An 18,122-nucleotide genomic window follows, 5' to 3' on the forward strand; every position below is an offset into this window, starting at 1 on the left:
TCAGTTATTTACTAGACTGTGTCAATTATGGTGGCTTTATCAGCCACAAAGGGTAAGCTGAGTTTTTTTTATTTAGAGATAACAAATTAAATTATAATTTTGATCTGCTTGCATTTGACTTCTTATTTTGTTATGGATCACAATTAGAGAAATTAATTAACTATGACATAGGGCAGCTGGCTCATTTGAGTTACATCAGTGTATCTTGCTTAAGCTCTGTCTACACTATCAAACTTTATGTGACAACAAAATGTGATGTGCCCATATATGGACATGGTGATGTCATATCACTACCATATCTGGGCATACCACTGCCACATTTGGGCACATCACATTTTTTTTGTCAAACTAGTTTGATAATGTATACAGAGCTTAAGGCTCCTCTTCCCCAGCATTTAAAATGTTTATATACATGTTGTTATTATGTTGTACATTATTATTATTATTATTATGATTGCTATCAGTTATTTTTAGTATTGTACTGTTTTATAATATATGTGTGGTAGTATATCTTGTGTATTTTCAGTAAATTGCTGTTGGTGTTAAATAAGTATTTATTACATTGTAGGATATTATCGTTTCCTTATTCTCACTTTCAACTCTTTGGCTCTGGTTGGGTGTTATTATTGTTATGATATACCAAGTACTATTCAAGGGATTCTTCAAGCACCGGTGAGTACAAAACACTTTGGTACCTATTGTACCATGTGAACAAAATTTCATTCCTGAAGATTAACAAATACATGTGAAATAAAACAAAAGTTACAATGAGTTGCCTTTCTTTTTTGAGTATTTCCTATATTATAATTCAAACTTATTTGTGGAGACCATCATCAGATTTTGTATACATAAAAAAAACAGCATATTTTGCAAAAAGCTGATATAATATCATCTTTAACTGCAAGGTATTTTGTATGATATGTTGTAATAAGTTTTCAGTACACCACATATATTAGTTCTGAAAGGAACTGTTGAGTTTCTCGATGTTTTGACCAATATGCTTTGATCGTCCTCAGGAGTCAACGAAAGGTATCTTTTCCTAATATAAAGCTAAATAAAAAATGTGATTTTTCAATTTCAGCTCTCATGTAACGAATCAAATAATACAGAATGCACTGAGGGATTTGGACTGAATTCAGTGCAATACAACCAACTATATGCTTTTAGTTCATTAGCGTAAGTTAACAGAAGATTTTATCATGAGTGTGACATACTGTAGGATATGAACAGTTTAAGGCCTTGATATAAGGCCTTACATATAGGATGAATTACAGGGTGCTCTTTATATGCTGTAGGCTGGTTTATGCTGCATATAGCACCACATTTTTATATTACTGTGTGTGTGTGTGAAAAAAAGCAGTGTTACAAAAATATTACCTAAAATAATATATAAAATAAATGGAGGGTGATTTATTCACAGGTTTTTTTTCACAGCAGAAACAGGTGGGCCCTGTGATACTTCAAAGATGCATTTTAAAATATTAATCTACTTATACTTATAATTCATTTTTATTTACATTTATATCAACTATTGAAATTACAGTTTTTAAATTTAAAAGATATTCTATTGCATGATGTTTTAGATGTGGAGTGTCTGTTTTGATAGCAGGGTATTTAGTTGACAAATGTGGGAACGCATGTAAGTTATTTCATGTTGTATTAATGATAATATCAATTTTTTTCCTAATATAGCCATAAATAATATAAAAACCAAGTCTGTTTCCTGATAAAAAAACAATAATCTACTCTACTATCCATTCACATACAATAGAACCATGTCTTCTATATTTGTAAAACGTTTCACGACTTCAAATAATAAAAAGGTTTTCCAGTTTTTTCCAGTGTCGTCTTCACAGTCTATAGGATCAATCCTGTTGTAAAAGGAACAACGTTCCTATGGAGTACAGTGTAAAGCTCTGTCTACACTATCAAACTAGTTTGACAAAAGAATGTGATGTGCCCATGGTAATGATATGCCCAAACATGGTACTGGGTAGTGATATGACATCATCATGTCCATATATGGGCACATCACATTTTTTTGTCACATAAAGTTTGATAGTGTAGACAGAGCTTAATAGCATACAAATAATGGGTGATTTTGGGCTTTCTGTGAAAGATTTTTTTTAAATTTTGTTTTTCTAGTTGGACTAATCATGTTTTCAGTGTTTGCTGTGATTGGAACATTTATTTTTGCAATTTCTGCGTTATTCAAGGGAGCATTACTAATGTTTCCAGGGATGTTAATTGGCCGTCTGTTTTTTGGTAGTGCATATAGCTCTGCATCGAGTAAGTAATGTTTCCCCATTATAGGCCAGTATATTATGAAGGATACAAATAAGGACAATCTAAAAGATTACCATGATATTAACCAATTAGTTAGTTAGTTAGTTAGTTAGCATTCATATTAAATAAATGGAACAGACTTATTTATTTGCTTATTTTCCAGTTATTGCAAATAGAATGACTGCATTCTGGTTCAGAGATAAAGAACTTGCTTTAGCTTTTGGATTTGTTATTTCAAGTTGGAGAGCTGTAAGTTTTATCTTTGTTTTTGCATCATCATCACAGTGGCATAATGACTATAAATGCTCACTGGCTAAACCAAAGCACCCTTGAGCTTAAGGGGCACTAGAGCATCAGCAACACATACCTACCCTTTAGGAGTGCCAATTAACTAGAGGCCTTGCCCACCTGAGTTAGACCACTGCATCATCAACATCATCAATGTCTTTACCTTAAAGATGTATTGTCCCCCTAAAAAAAAATGTTTTTTAATTTTTTTGTTGAATATGTTATTTTAATGTCACATAATAGTTATTCACTCTCACAAAAAATTGGGTCTGAAAAAAATTTATTTACCTGAGAAAAATGTAATTTAAAGCAAAAAATGGTCAAATTGTCTGGAAGACAATGAGTTTTTGGGTAATTTAACTGTTTATTTTGTCTTTTTATAGGTGAAATAATTTTTTCCCTCGTTTTTTTTTCTTATGGAAGTGAACAACTTCATTAAAACTGCAAAATGGCCTATTCAAAGTCCGATTTTAAAAATCTTTATTTTTCATGATTTTGGGGGACAATACATCTTTAATCATAGTAAAGTAATTCTTATAGACTAATGGTCTACAGGTATGAACGTCAGACTATTAATCTGGATGTTGTGGGTCCTAGTCCCATGAACCAAAATAGAAGAGTTCTTATGTATCCAGTACAATTATATCAGGGCAAAACAGAGTAGGGCAAAAGAGAGAAGGGCAACACAGAGTAGGGCAAAACACGTGGTTAAATCATCATAACACTAATAATACTTATACTCAATAGTAATGCAAATATTTTTGAAATTAAAATTCTATAGGCTGGTTGTTTAAATTTCTTCTTAAGTAAGAACTTTGCAAATGATTTTGGTGTAAATTGGACTCTGTGGTTCGGTGCATTGCTTGTGTGTATAAGTTTTGTGGCTGCAATTGTTAGTAGTGCTTTAGAAATACATGGAAAGAAGCAACTACAGGTTTGTACAAATTGCTATACAGCATCTTCATCAAGTCAACATCGGTACATTTTCTTGATTTTACTATAATAAATATTGAAAAAAGACTTTAATTTGCTTAATAATGCTTTTTTTTTCTTGATTTAACTATCATAGAACATTAACAATGCATGCATAAAATGCTTTTTTCTTAATTTCACTCAGACAATTGATTATAAACGTTTTCGTCTTCTTGATGTCGTTAACCTTTCACCTCTATACTGGTTGACAACTGGATCAATGGCCGTCAATTATGGCATAGTTTACGCATTTATTGCTGACTCAAGGTAAATACCAAGTAGCATAGATGACATTTTAAGAAAATGTACTTAAGTTGTTGGCATTTTAATCATCAATTGCTGACTTTTGTGTGCTTTATCGCATGAAACCGAAAGAGAAAGTGAACTGTATGTTTTATGATGAGCTTTGATCAGCGATTTAACAGGTCATCGTATACATGAAAAATGACCTGAGATGATAAACTTAAATAAATTCAATTTCAGAGTCTTGGTATCAGATGTGTTATATATCTGTCCATAGTATTTTGTTTGTAAATCATTTCATTATTATATTATTATTTCATTATTATATTCATTTTTATCAGTGAATTTATACGAATCAAGTATAACTACGCCGCAGATTCAACAGCGCCATCGTACTACACTGGGACTGTGTATTTGATTGCAACATTTCTCAGTCCAATCATTGGTATGCTAATTGTAAGCAACATTTTTTTTGTTTTAATTCATATATTCCCTAGTACTTTACCCCAATCAAGGATTTCCTTACCCCAATCACATGAATAATACAAAAAATGTACCTTTTCCTCCAACACACCTCTAATCAGCAGAATAACACAACAGTATGTAATGTAATTTATTGCAGGACCAAATAGGAAGACGATGTTTAATAGGTGTCTTTTGCAGCATTGGTTCAATCCTGGTATTTTGTATTTTTGCTTTTACCGACTTTCATCCATTCATTGGTTCAATTCTTCTGGGCATTGTTGTTGGAACCACTAATGTAAGAACCGTATTCAGATTCAGATTTATTTGGTCCTTGCAGAAATTCATGACAGGCACAATATAGCTCACATAACAATACAATAACATACACAATTTATATAAGTAAAGTAAATATAAACAAGTAAAGAGTTGTAATAAAGATACACATCTTTAATAAGTCGGAAGACCAAACCTTACAACTTGTTACCAGTTGTAACAATTTATGCAGATGTGGGTATAACTCTACAAATAAACATCTTAGATTAGTGTCTCAGTCTATTTCAGTTATTTCACCAATTATGTTAACAGTTACTTGTATTATTAAGTGTTTTGCTTTAATAGCCAGCTCTGTGGTCATGTATAGCATTGGTTGTTCCAGAGGCAATTCTTGGTACCGCTATGGGGGTGACAACGTGTATTGTTATGTTGAGTATATCATCCTTTAATATGATTGTTGGTGAAATATTACAAGATCAAGAACAGTAAGTATGAGCATTCATATTCTTCATCAGAAGATTTTTAGCATGAGCAATACATTATGATTAATTACTTTTATTATTACTTTATTGCACACACAACACAAATGAGCATTTATTTTATGTTTTTCAGATTCTTTATAGTATAAGAAATACACTATGATTTATTACTTTTTTAAACACAAATGAGCTTACATATTTTTTTTTACAGAAATGAGAAAAGATGGAAATTGGTGATGATATTCTTACTAGGCTTGTCTGTTGTGTACTTAATTATAAATATATTGACTTACATCATTGACATTAAAAAGGTGAGCACACATCTTCTAGATACACGTTATAAGAATGTTATCAAATAGTGTTTGTAGATTTTTTCTCAGTGGCTTGTAGGCCTTTTGTGTACATGCGACTTACATAGCACAATATGTTAAGTTTTTTTCAACCTCATATATCATTTTGTATACTTGTTCTTGCAATCTTAAGGAGTAATATGCACTGTGATCAATACAACTCATTATCAGGCGGGGGAAAACACAATTATAGGAAGGGCATTTTCTTACGTTGCGTTGGTTGCGTCGCTACGTGAATTCTGTAATCCGATTGCGTAGTTGTGGCACAAGATACTGTATATATTTTTTTTTTCTTTGTCTCTTGTCCAATATTCCATTCGGCCCCATTTATTGAACCAGAACATAGATATTTCCTGTATTCCGTGAACAAGCAGGGTGTAACTAATAATATTCTTAAATGTCTGATGTCCTGTTACAGGGTGGTGTACTGAATACAACTAAAAGGAAACCAAATCCTCCGCAGGACAAACAAGATGAAACGCACAAAAATACTGAAAATGAAGGAATTCCATTAATAAAACATTGAATGCAAGATTTATGTTGCATCTCATTTTGATAACAAAGAAACAGAGTATAAATGGGCACAGTGTTTAAAAAACCAGCATACTGACTGACACACAAAACAGGCAGACATTTACAGTGGACCACTGTAAATGTCTGCCTGTTTTGTGTGTCAGTCAGTATGCTGGTTTTTCAAATACACTGCCCACCGGAGGAGGAGGATCCAGGGGCCGGTGTAAATTCAATTAACTGTGGAATGTCTTTTTAATAAAAAAGCAATGATCAGAAATTTCACCACTTGACAACGATCTCTTTGAGTACATAAAGTTTTGCAAAATCTGCAAATTCCACAATTAAAGAATACCTTAACACTCTCGTAATAAAAACATTGATGCACAGTTTAACAATAAAATGATACATTTATTAATAATTGTATTGATTTATTTCATCAATGCAGACAGTATAATTGTATTACCATACAAACAAGCAAATTATTAAAAGTAATTATACATTCATACCATCTTATAAAATTGTAAATTCACCTTTAAAATATTTTTAAGTATGTTTTGGCAGGACCAGCCTACATGCAATTTTTGTTTTGTTTTTTTTTTAGTTTAATTACAGTTTACAGAGCATAAAATAAAGCCTATATGAGCTTCATGTCACCATACATCCTAGATTTCCTTAGTTTAATCCTCATCTATCTTTCTACAATCAAGGAGAGATTGCAATTCTTTATTATTGTGCATCAAATTGTATAGAGCTAGAGTGTCTCTATGATTTGTTATACAATAAATAGTTATACACTAAAGAAGTGGCCAGTGAGGCCACAGTTATACCCTGTACGTTTTAAACAAAGTAAAATGGACAGTATTATAAAAATGATATAAAAAATACCTTGTAGACCACAAAGTATGAAGAAATATAAGTTAAATGTGAAATATAGCTTGCATACTATACTGTAGTACAGTATATTTATGTGAATCAATGTTTTACTTACTCTACACTATGATAAAATATTGGTTTTTGTTACTTATGTGTATTGTTGTTGTGGCGGCAGTAACAGGCCATCATTAATTCAATATTAATAAGCATCTTGTGGTTGTATTGGAGGCAGTTCTGTCCCATCATACTCGGCAGATCCAGGAACTATCTAAGCATCTTGTGGTTGTATTCCAGGCAGTAATGGTTCTGTCCCATCATACTCGGCAGATCCAGGAACTATCTAAGCATCTTGTGGTTGTATTGGAGGCAGTAATGGTTCTGTCCCATCATAGTCAGTAGATCCAGGAACTATCAAAGCATCCTGTGTTTGTGTAGGGCCATCATATTCAGTAGACTGGATGGATCTTTCAAGCCAATCACTAACACGTTTTCGCTTCTCTTTCCTGCTTTCATTTAAGATTCCACCCTGTCAAAAAATCATTGCAAAATTCTTTAACAATAAATATACACAGTATGTTAGAGTAGTGCGTTAAAAATGAATGTGTTTTTAGGTAAATATACTGAATAATAGAAAGTAAACTCTATTATTTTAACTTTATTATTATTATTTATTCGGGCAAAAGATACATTTTACAAAATATAATACAAATCAACAAATTAAACACAACGCAAGAAGAAAATATAAAATCATAGTCACTAGCTGCCAGGAAAGCACAAAAGCAGCCTAAGCCACTGTCACCAATTAGGTGTGTTACACTTTCGTCCTTTGAAAAAGTAAAACAGTCTCTAATCATGAAGAATACAAACCTTTTTCTTGTCAACAATGTTAAGTAATGCAGCTGTTGTTACACAAGCAATTGTGTTGAATAATAGAAATATCATCACCCATTTATATCGTTCAATTTTGCTGTTGAAAAAAAACATATTTAATATAAGGTCTAAAGCTCTGTCTACACTATAAAGTTAGACAAAAAAAAGTGTGATGTACCCAAATATGGTAGTGATATGTCAAAATATGGTAGTGATATGACATCATCATGTCCATATATGTACTACTACAGTAACAATTATAAAAAATATTCTTACTCTTTGGAATCTCCAACTATTGCACCAACAACAACATTTGAAATACCGATGCCAATCATTTGTATTGATGTAGTCAAACCCATTGCTGTGCCAACTGTAGCAGGAGGTACAACTAAAGGTATGGAAGGCCACAGACTTGCCTGGTTAAAATAAAAACAGATGCAAATGTTTTATGGCAAAATCTGAAAGGTATTTGCGACTTAGAGTATGAATAGTGCATTTTATTATTATTATTTTCACTACCTACCGCTGCAAATGAATATGTAACTCCAAGCCACAGTGTACAAACAAGAGCAGTTATGTTGGTAAAAGCTAAAATACCAAATACTGGAATAGTAAGAAGTCCACAACATAGTGCTAGTATACCACGCATTCCAATATAATCCTGGAATTAAACATTGCACAGATACTGTAAAATCACACTTTTTAGGCTGAAACATCACTCATTCACTGTGTTTAAAAGTACCAAACATTATTCATTCTTGAAAACACTAGAAATAAATAAGCATGTTTATTTATAAAATGTATATCATTGAAAATCAGACCTCCTACATGGGCTTCCTGGAAACATCCCCATGCCACTTGTCCTGCTACCATACTGTATGTATATGTGCTGCCATTGTCAACTGAATTACACCTAATGTTATTTTACCACTGATAAATGTGATATCCACATACCATGGAACATTTAATTTAACGATTTTTAAGAATTTGTTAAAAAAAATGCTGCAATAATATTTATACAAAGACTATCTATAATGATATACTGTATTGCACTTACAATGACTATCCCAAGAAATGGAGAGAGAACAAGTGAGACATCATATGGAGCTCCAGCATAGTAGGATGGTGTTAAAGAGTCATCAGAATAATTGTACTTGGTTTGAATGTAATCACTATAATAATATTAAAGTTAAAATATTAATGTTAAAATGTTTGGTTAATGTCTTGTGTATTGGAGCATTGATGAAGATAATGGATAATGTTTTACCTTGCATCAGCAACAAACGGAAAAACACCATTATAAAAAAACATGATTGTTAAAGCCAGTAACCAAAACCGAGATGAAAAATACACAATATCCTTCAGATGTACTTTCTTAGACTCAGCTTTCACGATTGATTCCTAAGATAAAATTCAAGAATAATTTGAAAAAATGATTATTAGAAAGAGCACAAAAGTCAGAAATACATACGAAAATCATTTATTTATTTTTATCAATGACAGCGACCCTTGGCAGCCGATACAGTTTTCTAAAAATTAGTCAAATGGGTTGTACCTATTCAGAAAATATTAGTTTTGCTCGTCCAATTTCTAGGCCATCTTAACGAAGATTGATATCATTTTATCGTCTGTGGTACTGGGAAAAACTCACTAGCATTGCCTTTTCGAACGCTTGATGTTCCGGTCTAGCGCGCTCGCAATGTCAAAAAAGAGATAACACGAAATTTCATCTTAAGGCAGGGTGTAGTTCGTCTTAGATTTAAGATATAATTAAGCAAATATTGTTACTTAGTATTATTAATAAATCCGACTTAAGCAAAATCAAGAATTTAAGGTAAAGTTAATGAAGTTTGATAAATCCGGCCCCGGAATCATCTTAATAGTTTTAATCTTCACAAATACTGTAGTACATAACTTTTAATGCAAATATGTTACCTGTCCTAACTGTTTTATTCCTGTAACATCTAAAACACTGGTAACAATTGCTGAAAGAAATCCAACAGCAACAAGACATGTACCACCCCATAATGTCCATACAAGACCATAAGCATTCTCAAAGTTCTTTGTAAAGAAGAAGTTTAATACACTGCCCTGAAGGTAAATAAATAGTAGTGGTTAGTCATTTGGACAAGTTATTGGCTTCAACCGGTATACTGCTGCAGTAGTCACTGGTATACTGCAGTAGTTATTGGTATATGAGTAATCATTGGTATGTCCTGCAGTACTCAATGGCATACTGCTGCAGCAGTCACTGGTTATATACTGCAGTATTTTTAAATTGAATATAAATCCGCCTTTTTATGGTAATATCTTTTTAATTTAATTTCAAAACAATGTTTTACACTAGTTTAAACATGTTAATGGTATTTTAAATATATTATAATAAAATCAAATTCTATAAAGAAAAACTCACAGCTCTTGAAAAACTTAATGTAACTCCAAAGGCAAATGCCAACTCTTTATTCCGAAACCAAAATGCTGTAATTCGATTTTGAACAACTAGAAAAAATAATAATAATTTCCGAAATAATAACAATATAGGTAAATACATGAAGCCAAGTACAATGATAAAAAAGGAACTTTTCTTTGTGATTTTGATCACTTACTTGTTAATGAACCGTTTCCAGAACCAAACAGCAAACGACCTAGCAACATGACAGGAAACATGGCAGATGTACCTTTCAACATCGAACCAATAGCAAAGAGGCAAGACCCAAGTAAACAAAGACCAGAAAATAAGAACAATCCAACTACAAAAAAAATACAATAATTAATAATTAGTTATTAAAAGTGATATTTTCTCTTTACTTTATCTTAGTTCAATCCCACATTCATTTTAAAACTTTTTTCTTACCAGGGTTACCTAGCTTGTCAATCAAAAATCCTGCTCCTATGACAACCAAAGCATTTCTGTAATTAAATTAAATAAAATCTAATCATATATTATTAGAAATAATAAATAATTAGAAATTATAGACTAAAGCTCTGTCAACACTATCAAACTTTATGTGACAAAAAAATGTGATGTGCCCATATAGAGACACGATGACATTATATCACTACCATATTTAGGCACATCACACTTTTTTTTCAAACTAGTTTGATAGTGTAGACAGAGCTTTAGGTAGAAAAGTAAAAAGAAAAACATAATAATCATGAAGTATCTTACGTCCATGCATAAACAGCATACAGCAAGTTGTACTGACTGGAACTAAGTCCAAGACCACCCTCACAAGAAGTATCGTTCTTTTTGCAATTATCCTAAATAATAAACAAAATTACAAACTAGTTTATCATCTGGAATAAATGTCTATGACCAGAAAGTGTCAATAATAACATTGTCAACAATATTATAACTAGGGAACCACAATTTATTATTTGTAACAGTTTTGTTGTGAAAAGTTACTATTTTACATAAAAATTTGCTGGACGTGTGACCGATACATTTGTTATTCAAATTATCCTTCATTTATTTTTACGTTTGCCTTTGTCCAATTAATCAGGTTTTATTATATGATTTACAGCTATTGTTTCAATGAAGGCAGAACAGAATAAATAATTATAGAATAAACATATTATTATTTTTTTCATCAACTTCTCTTGTGATGGAGTTTAATTTAATTTTCAAAGAATTTTCAAATGGATAAAATCATGCAATTCATTGAAAAATGATCAAATCTCAGAAAAAGAAAGTTGACTAACTGGAGCTTGTAGAGTATCTTGGAGAACGCTTGGCATATCAAAACAGAAGTATGTCCCAAATGTCAACAAACAATTGAAAAATAAAACCACAAAGCGATAATAACCTGTTTATAAGAGAAAGAGAAAATGAATGATATCTTAATTTGCTAGTAATAATATTATTTATAAGTAGATAAATTTATTGTCATGAATAGAGTGTAAGTTCTATTAACACTTGTCGTATTTGATTGGGACTTTTCCGTTGAGTACCGTAGTTATTTAACAGTATTTTGAGCGTTGAGATTGTTTTAACGAACAAGCTTGTGTTGTTAACGTTTTCTATTCAAATGATTTTCTGTTTGAGCACAATCGGCTGTTTACAATTTACAATTTGAACACAAAAAGTACTCAACAAATCTTTATGTTGTTGAGGCTACAAAAGTTCCCAATCGAATATGACAACAGTTTGGCAAAATAATCCATTCCAGCATATTGTGGATCATTAGAATGGTTAAGTTTCCTAAAATGTGCATTAGATATACATATGAGTAAATGATGCATTTGAAATGGCCTCTTCTTATTCTTACATTAATATGCATATTCCAGCAAGAACCAGGTCAACAACATACATTTTTCATATTTTCCCAATTATTTTGAACAAATGGAGGTTTATTAACTAATATTTCAGCTTAAACAATTAGTCTTTAACTAGCCTACTATATAAGCCATGCAATATTTACCCTTTGATGAATTTAACCAAGCCATGTTGGCAGAAAAAAGGAATTCTTCCTAGAAAAGTCACAAGACCTTCCAGAGAGAGGAAGGGAAGACTGCTGTTGTTTTGCTTTGTTTTGAGAGGGCGGTATATAAAAACAAACATGGCGGCGCACAGGCAGAACACGTTGAAATACGAAGGTTGTAATTTCTTACGACAAAGACTAATTTTAGCCACTTTAAGTGGTAAATCAGTAAAAATAACAAAGATTAGAGACAAAGACGATGATCCTGGTTTGAAAGGTACTAAAATAAAAGTTAAAATGTGCTAATATTACGTTCCTAAGACCTGGGCTAGGCCTAGCTAGTTTAGTTAGTAAGTAAAGAAAGGAGGATAGCTAGAATAGACGAGCCGTAAAGGGCCCTGTCTAAGATAGATGCAGAACTCAGGAGGTTTCGTCCCACGGACGTTTCGGCCATTTTGATTCACTCTTCCCTGGATTTATTACATGACTTACACTTTTTTTTTAATCGATAATTATATATTTAATTGTTAATTTACATTAAATATGTAATAATGTAATTTTAAACAATATACACTATTTTAAATAAAATGTGATTTGTTTACACTATCTGACAATGATGACGTCATCACATGTGATTTTTATACTGTTTTTTTATGTGGATATTTAATTGATGAAAATGATGGTTGTGTGTTGGGATGCTCCCACTTGAGGGCAGGGTTCATGGAATTTACCATTACCTGATAGGGGTGCTTCATAAAATTATATATTCGAGTTGTTGCTCTCTTGTCGAAGAGAAAAGGCCAATATATCGGTTTATCCAGGTAAGCTAGCACTTATTATAGACTACCAACGTCACTTTGTGTAATATAATTGTTCTTTTTGTCGATACAGATTTTGAAGCAAGTCTAATCCGCCTTCTTGATAAACTTACTAATGGCTCAAGAATTGAAGTCAATGAAACAGGTACAGTACTACCATTCCCATTAAGTGTTTGATTACTATTTAAAGCAGTATATTTATTTGTGTATGTTTTTTTGACGTAACATTTATTTGTGGTTGTAAAAACAGCTAATTTTATTCCACAAAAAATAAAATATTGTTTTCGCCTACTTTTTATTGTTTTTGTTGTATTTATTTTGGCTATGAATTCCGAAATAAAGAGAAATGAATCAATTAATGAATTTAACTGTTAAATTTTTAAAAGAAAATGTGATAAATTTCTAACCAACATTATTTCAATTATTTTGTTCATTTTTAAGGCACAAGTCTTCTATACCAGCCAGGACTTTTGATTGGCGGAACAGTGGAACATGAATGTAGTTTGGAGAGAGGTCTTGGTTACTATTTAGAGGTGTTAGTGTGTCTTGCTCCATTCACCAAAAATTCTCTAAAAATAATTTTACGTGGTGTTACTAACTGTAAAGAAGACCCATCGGTATGGTTATAAATATTTAATATTATAATTATCAATTTTATATATAATTAATAATAAAAATATACTTTCTATAATTAGTTTTGTCTTGCAATATTTTGATAGTTTGTTTTTCAGATGAATTATTTGCACTTTTTGTACTTTTTGTAGGTGGATATAATAAGAACAGTGACAATACCATTGATGACTAAATTTGGAATAAGCGAAGGTCTTGAATTAAAGGTAAATACATGATGGTTCAATATTTCCATCTTTAAATCTCAAATGTCATACAATGAGTGAATAAGAATGTAATGGATCAAATGTAATACAATGAGTGAATAAGAATGTGATGGATCTGGCATAGAAAACAGAAAACCAGAAAATTGCTAATCATAAGAATAGATATTGTTATCAAATTTATTTCATTTTTCTGTCCTCATTGTACCACTTGGTACCCATAATTCCAGACTGGAGAAAATAGTATGTGTCCTCTAAAATGTTTATGGTAGAGCGAGTTCAGAAACTGAGCTTGAGATGTGTGTGTAAAGTTTCAATCAATTTGTAGCACTTTAGCACAATTATTATTTAGTCCATTAATTAACTGTACTTAACAAGTACTGTACAACAAACACACTCTTATTTCAACATATGATGAATTCCTAGTAATTTACTTAAATAATAAATAATTATAATATAATTTTAAATTGACTGAATAGGTCACAAGACGAGGATCCAAACCTAATGGAGGTGGAGAGGTCATTTTTAAGTGCCCTGTACGTCGCAAGCTTTTACCGTTGCAGTTTGTGAAGCCTGGAAAAATCAAGAGAATCCGTGGAGTTGCATACGCCATGAGAGTGTCACCAGCAATGGCCAATCGCATTGTGGATTCAACTCGTAGTATTCTTAACCAATTTGTTCCTGATATTTATATTTATACTGATCATATGAAAGGTGCGCAATCTGGAAAGTAAGTATGTTTTTATTTTTTAATATCTGATATAAACAGTGAACAGATTTTGGAAAAAAAATGACTCAACATTCTTTAATCTTGGTACATTTGAATGATGATAACCAACATACACACCCATCTTTCGGGGCAGAAAAACAATTTGGTGATAGTTGGAATCTGACATAATGTAGTATATTAACCTAAACTTGGCCTAATCAGATTGGAAGCTTGGATTAAATAGTTTGTTTTGATATTTATCTTGCATAAGATCCCCTGGATTTGGCCTTTCGTTAGTTGCTGAAACTACAGAGGGCGGTTTTCTTAGTGCTGAAATGTCATCTAATCAACCTGGTGAGCAACCATCTATACCAGAAGATATTGGAAGACAGACTGCTCAGTTATTACTTGAAGAAGTGTATAGAGTAAGTCATTTTAACTATGTGAAAAATGTAGTGTAGTTTGTTGCTTGCTGTACCAGGTGTCAGGCTTCATTTGCATCAGTTTAAAGATGTCTTGTATTTTGCTTATTGACATGTTTGATTTGATTTATTTTGAATAAGTACAATTACAAATAAAAACTAGATTTGAACTCGTCACTACGGACGAGTTAGGTTATCCGCAGCGCAAAAGCCACGTGCACGTCATACGTTAGAATATTGCGCGCAGAAAAACGATTATGCCATTGTAAAAATGTTAGTGCGCTCTCTATTTTGCGTCACGTCAAAGTATATACGGTATACACTATATTCTGTATACGTACTACATACAGTGCAGAATAGGTGAAAATAAGGGACCCAAGTTATTGACGCTTTTGGACATGATGACGTCATCACAATTTAAAAAATGGTAGATTATGCGAAAGATAATTGATTGGCCTAGACAATATAACAAAATGGGGGGAAATGGAATACGGATAAGTGGAGATGCGCTCTATTAAATGTGATGAGCTATGCGAAAGAGACAAAAATCCTATATTTTATATTCGAGTGGCCATACGATGATGTCACAATGTCTGGTTAGCCATATCGATGCATGATTCGATATCTACAACTCATCAACTTCCAGAATATGCAATTTTAAAAAAGTTCACCACGTAGTTTACAATCTATGACTGTTTTAAAAAAGGCAAAATTTTGACAAATTTTTTAACTTTTTCATTAAAAACGCGCGCAAATTGTTTAATTCTACGTGCTCGTATGACGTGATTTTAAGTCGAAATTGATTGAAAATTGGTGAATTTACTAGAAAAGGCTGAAAAAACAAAAATCAAGCAAAAAAAAGATGTTTTTGCGCTACGTGCGCACGTGCGCGTAAAAATATTGCGCACGCGTGGGAATTTTTGAAATGCTCAAAATGACATGAAACGCGTAGAAAGTTGATTAGAAATTGATTTTACGCATTCTGAAATTTTAAACGCGCGTGCGCGCGTAACTTTCTGTGAAACATGCCATTTTTAATCCATAGAAAGTTTGCACTTGATATGACTTAAATGTTCACCAAGTGTCATTACAAAATGACTTTTGGTTTTTAGTCTATGTTAAATACGCAAAATTCATAAAATCGCGCGTAGCTTACGCTGCGCGACTCTAAAGTAAAAAAACGAACTGTCCTGCACTTCTACAGATAGAGGTAAATCTTCTGACAAAGTTATACGATGTAATGTTGATCAGAATTTGAGATACACGTGACACAAAATTCTGGGAAAGAAAGAAGAATAACATAGAAAAAAAAAAAAAAAAAAAAAAAGATCCTGACAATAACAAGGGGTTATCCGCCAAGTGCGGATAACCAACAAAAAATGCGATCAATTTGTATGGTACCAGGAATAGACCTCTAAATCCCCAAAAGGGGATCCCATAAAAAATGTGCCTAAAGTAATTTGTATACAATATTTGTGTTTTGTAAGGGTGGATGTGTTGATAGTAGACATCAAAGCTTAGCCTTGTTATTTATGGCATTAGGACAATCGGACGTTAGCAAGCTACTAACAGGACCATTATCACCTTACACGTAAGTATAATATTAAACTGTTGTTTTCATAATTTGATTTGACTTAATTCAAATAATTAATTAAAACTCTGATAGCAAGGATTAGCCCAAGTTTCAAAGGTATTAACGTATTGTTAATTTACATAATTAAATTCTTAAATCCTTGGTCAAAAGTGTTAATTAAAGCTAATTCATCAAAATGTAAGGGATGTGCTGTATGTGATTGCAGGTTGATTTATTAGTAGAGATTAACAGAACAACCTTGTAGCCATATTGAAGCTGTATTGTACCTGTTTCACTTCCTGGGATGCTTCCTGTTTTAGAAGATCACTGGTTATCTATGAATAAAATAAAATCTTAAACCTGTCTTAATCTTACGTAAGGATGCTTTTGATTTGAGACAACCAAAAAAGAGCTACAGATAATGTGTCGTTGGTCGTCGACTGAATCTTGAATATGTTAAAACTTAAACAAACAAGGAAGGACATCCCAATGTCACACAATTTATTAACAGGAAAAACTAAAGCTGCAAATCAAAAGTTCCCTAATCATGGTAATTAGATTAGATACTACTTTTTTTATTATTACAGAATACAATTTTTACGACATTTGCGGGATTTTTTTCAACTAATGTTTAAGATAGAAGTTCAAAAACAAGAAGATGAGGAGCAGATTGGAGCTGAGAAGGTTTTATTGACGTGTATTGGTGTTGGATTCTCAAACTTAAGCAAAACTATTTTATAACTGAATTTAAAAACTGAATTATGGTGCACCCATCATTTTATTTGTTCACACCACATAACAGATAACTAGAGTTTCCTTACAAATGACCCCATGCATCCCCATGCATAATGCTTTAGAGCGCCACCGCTGCTTTAAGCTCTGTCTACTCTATCAAACTGTATGTGACAAAAAAATGTGATGTGCCCATATATGGACATGATGATGTCATATCACTACCATATTTGGGCATATCGCTACCATATTTGGGTACATCACACTTTTTTTGTCAAACTAGTTTGATAGCATAGACAGAGCTTTTGAGTGTAGAGGTGTGATTATTCGCCAGTGTGCAATGACACAAAACTGAATCCAGAGAGTAAAAGAAAATGTCACCATCACTAGTGCATTACAGGAAAGTTTCATTTTTGACAATTACCGTTTAACATGTTATATTATAATTGTTGTATACAGGTTGTAGATTAAATGAAATCATTGTATACTTTACCCATTGCTTAGTCTTAATATATTTTGAGTTTATGTCTTAAGCACCTTCCCAAAGGCATTCCCGGAAAATGTTGTTATAGATACCTGGAATGCAGCATATTGTGGTGATAATATATATATAAGACTTTCAATGAGGATGAGGTATACCTGGCCAGTTTCCAACACAATTGAGGGTGATTTTGTTTACATCTATGCAATACTTCTACGAAAGTGTCGGTCATCATTCTTAACTTTAAACAATTTGTGTTGTCATCGAATGCTTGTCAGCTGGTAATAGTATGCTTCCAGATGTGATACTTCTTTTCGTACATAAGTTGGGGATCCCTCATTAAACGTCACAAAATAAACATGAATATTCATTAGTCATATCCATAAGGTGTGATGCAAGAATTGACCTAACTACAATTCGCAAATGCAAACCCTTTCCGTCAAGCCGTCTGTGTAGTCAAATGGATTAGATTATGGCCTTTGCATGTCGATGTATGAGGTTCGAATCCTATGAACTTACTT

The 18,122-nt window shown here is 32.2% G+C and overlaps 3 protein-coding genes across 3 annotated transcripts; 2 read left to right on the forward strand and 1 right to left on the reverse strand.

The window, feature by feature from the left end:
• Positions 1–27: 27 nt before the first annotated feature.
• Positions 28–5,882, forward strand: LOC144845770 (lysosomal dipeptide transporter MFSD1-like). Its single transcript, XM_078703200.1, has 13 exons — positions 28–52; positions 569–672; positions 1,082–1,176; positions 1,584–1,639; positions 2,146–2,289; positions 2,450–2,535; positions 3,356–3,508; positions 3,692–3,813; positions 4,131–4,245; positions 4,412–4,549; positions 4,873–5,012; positions 5,218–5,317; positions 5,775–5,882. The coding sequence occupies exons 1-13, from the start codon at positions 28–30 to the stop codon at positions 5,880–5,882; spliced, it is 1,386 nt and encodes a 461-aa protein (XP_078559326.1).
• A 374-nt stretch (positions 5,883–6,256) lies between these two features.
• On the reverse strand, positions 6,257–12,139 carry LOC144845404 (lysosomal dipeptide transporter MFSD1-like). Its single transcript, XM_078702705.1, has 13 exons — positions 12,034–12,139; positions 11,315–11,418; positions 10,782–10,873; positions 10,467–10,522; positions 10,219–10,362; positions 10,026–10,111; positions 9,548–9,703; positions 8,880–9,013; positions 8,670–8,784; positions 8,136–8,273; positions 7,889–8,028; positions 7,610–7,709; positions 6,257–7,268 (listed from the first exon to the last, which is right to left on the reverse strand). Exons 1-13 carry the CDS (start codon positions 12,056–12,058, stop codon positions 7,083–7,085), a joined length of 1,476 nt encoding a protein of 491 aa, XP_078558831.1. The 5' UTR covers positions 12,059–12,139; the 3' UTR covers positions 6,257–7,082.
• A 32-nt stretch (positions 12,140–12,171) lies between these two features.
• On the forward strand, positions 12,172–17,612 carry LOC144844290 (RNA 3'-terminal phosphate cyclase-like protein). The gene is made up of 8 exons (XM_078701131.1): positions 12,172–12,310; positions 12,925–12,996; positions 13,293–13,468; positions 13,616–13,687; positions 14,164–14,414; positions 14,665–14,818; positions 16,303–16,406; positions 16,976–17,612. The coding sequence occupies exons 1-8, from the start codon at positions 12,172–12,174 to the stop codon at positions 17,127–17,129; spliced, it is 1,122 nt and encodes a 373-aa protein (XP_078557257.1). The 3' UTR covers positions 17,130–17,612.
• The last annotated feature ends 510 nt before the right edge of the window (positions 17,613–18,122 follow it).

Source organism: Antedon bifida, chromosome 6 (assembly GCF_963402885.1).
Source record: "Antedon bifida chromosome 6, ecAntBifi1.1, whole genome shotgun sequence".
Taxonomy (NCBI): Eukaryota; Metazoa; Echinodermata; class Crinoidea; order Comatulida; family Antedonidae; genus Antedon; species Antedon bifida.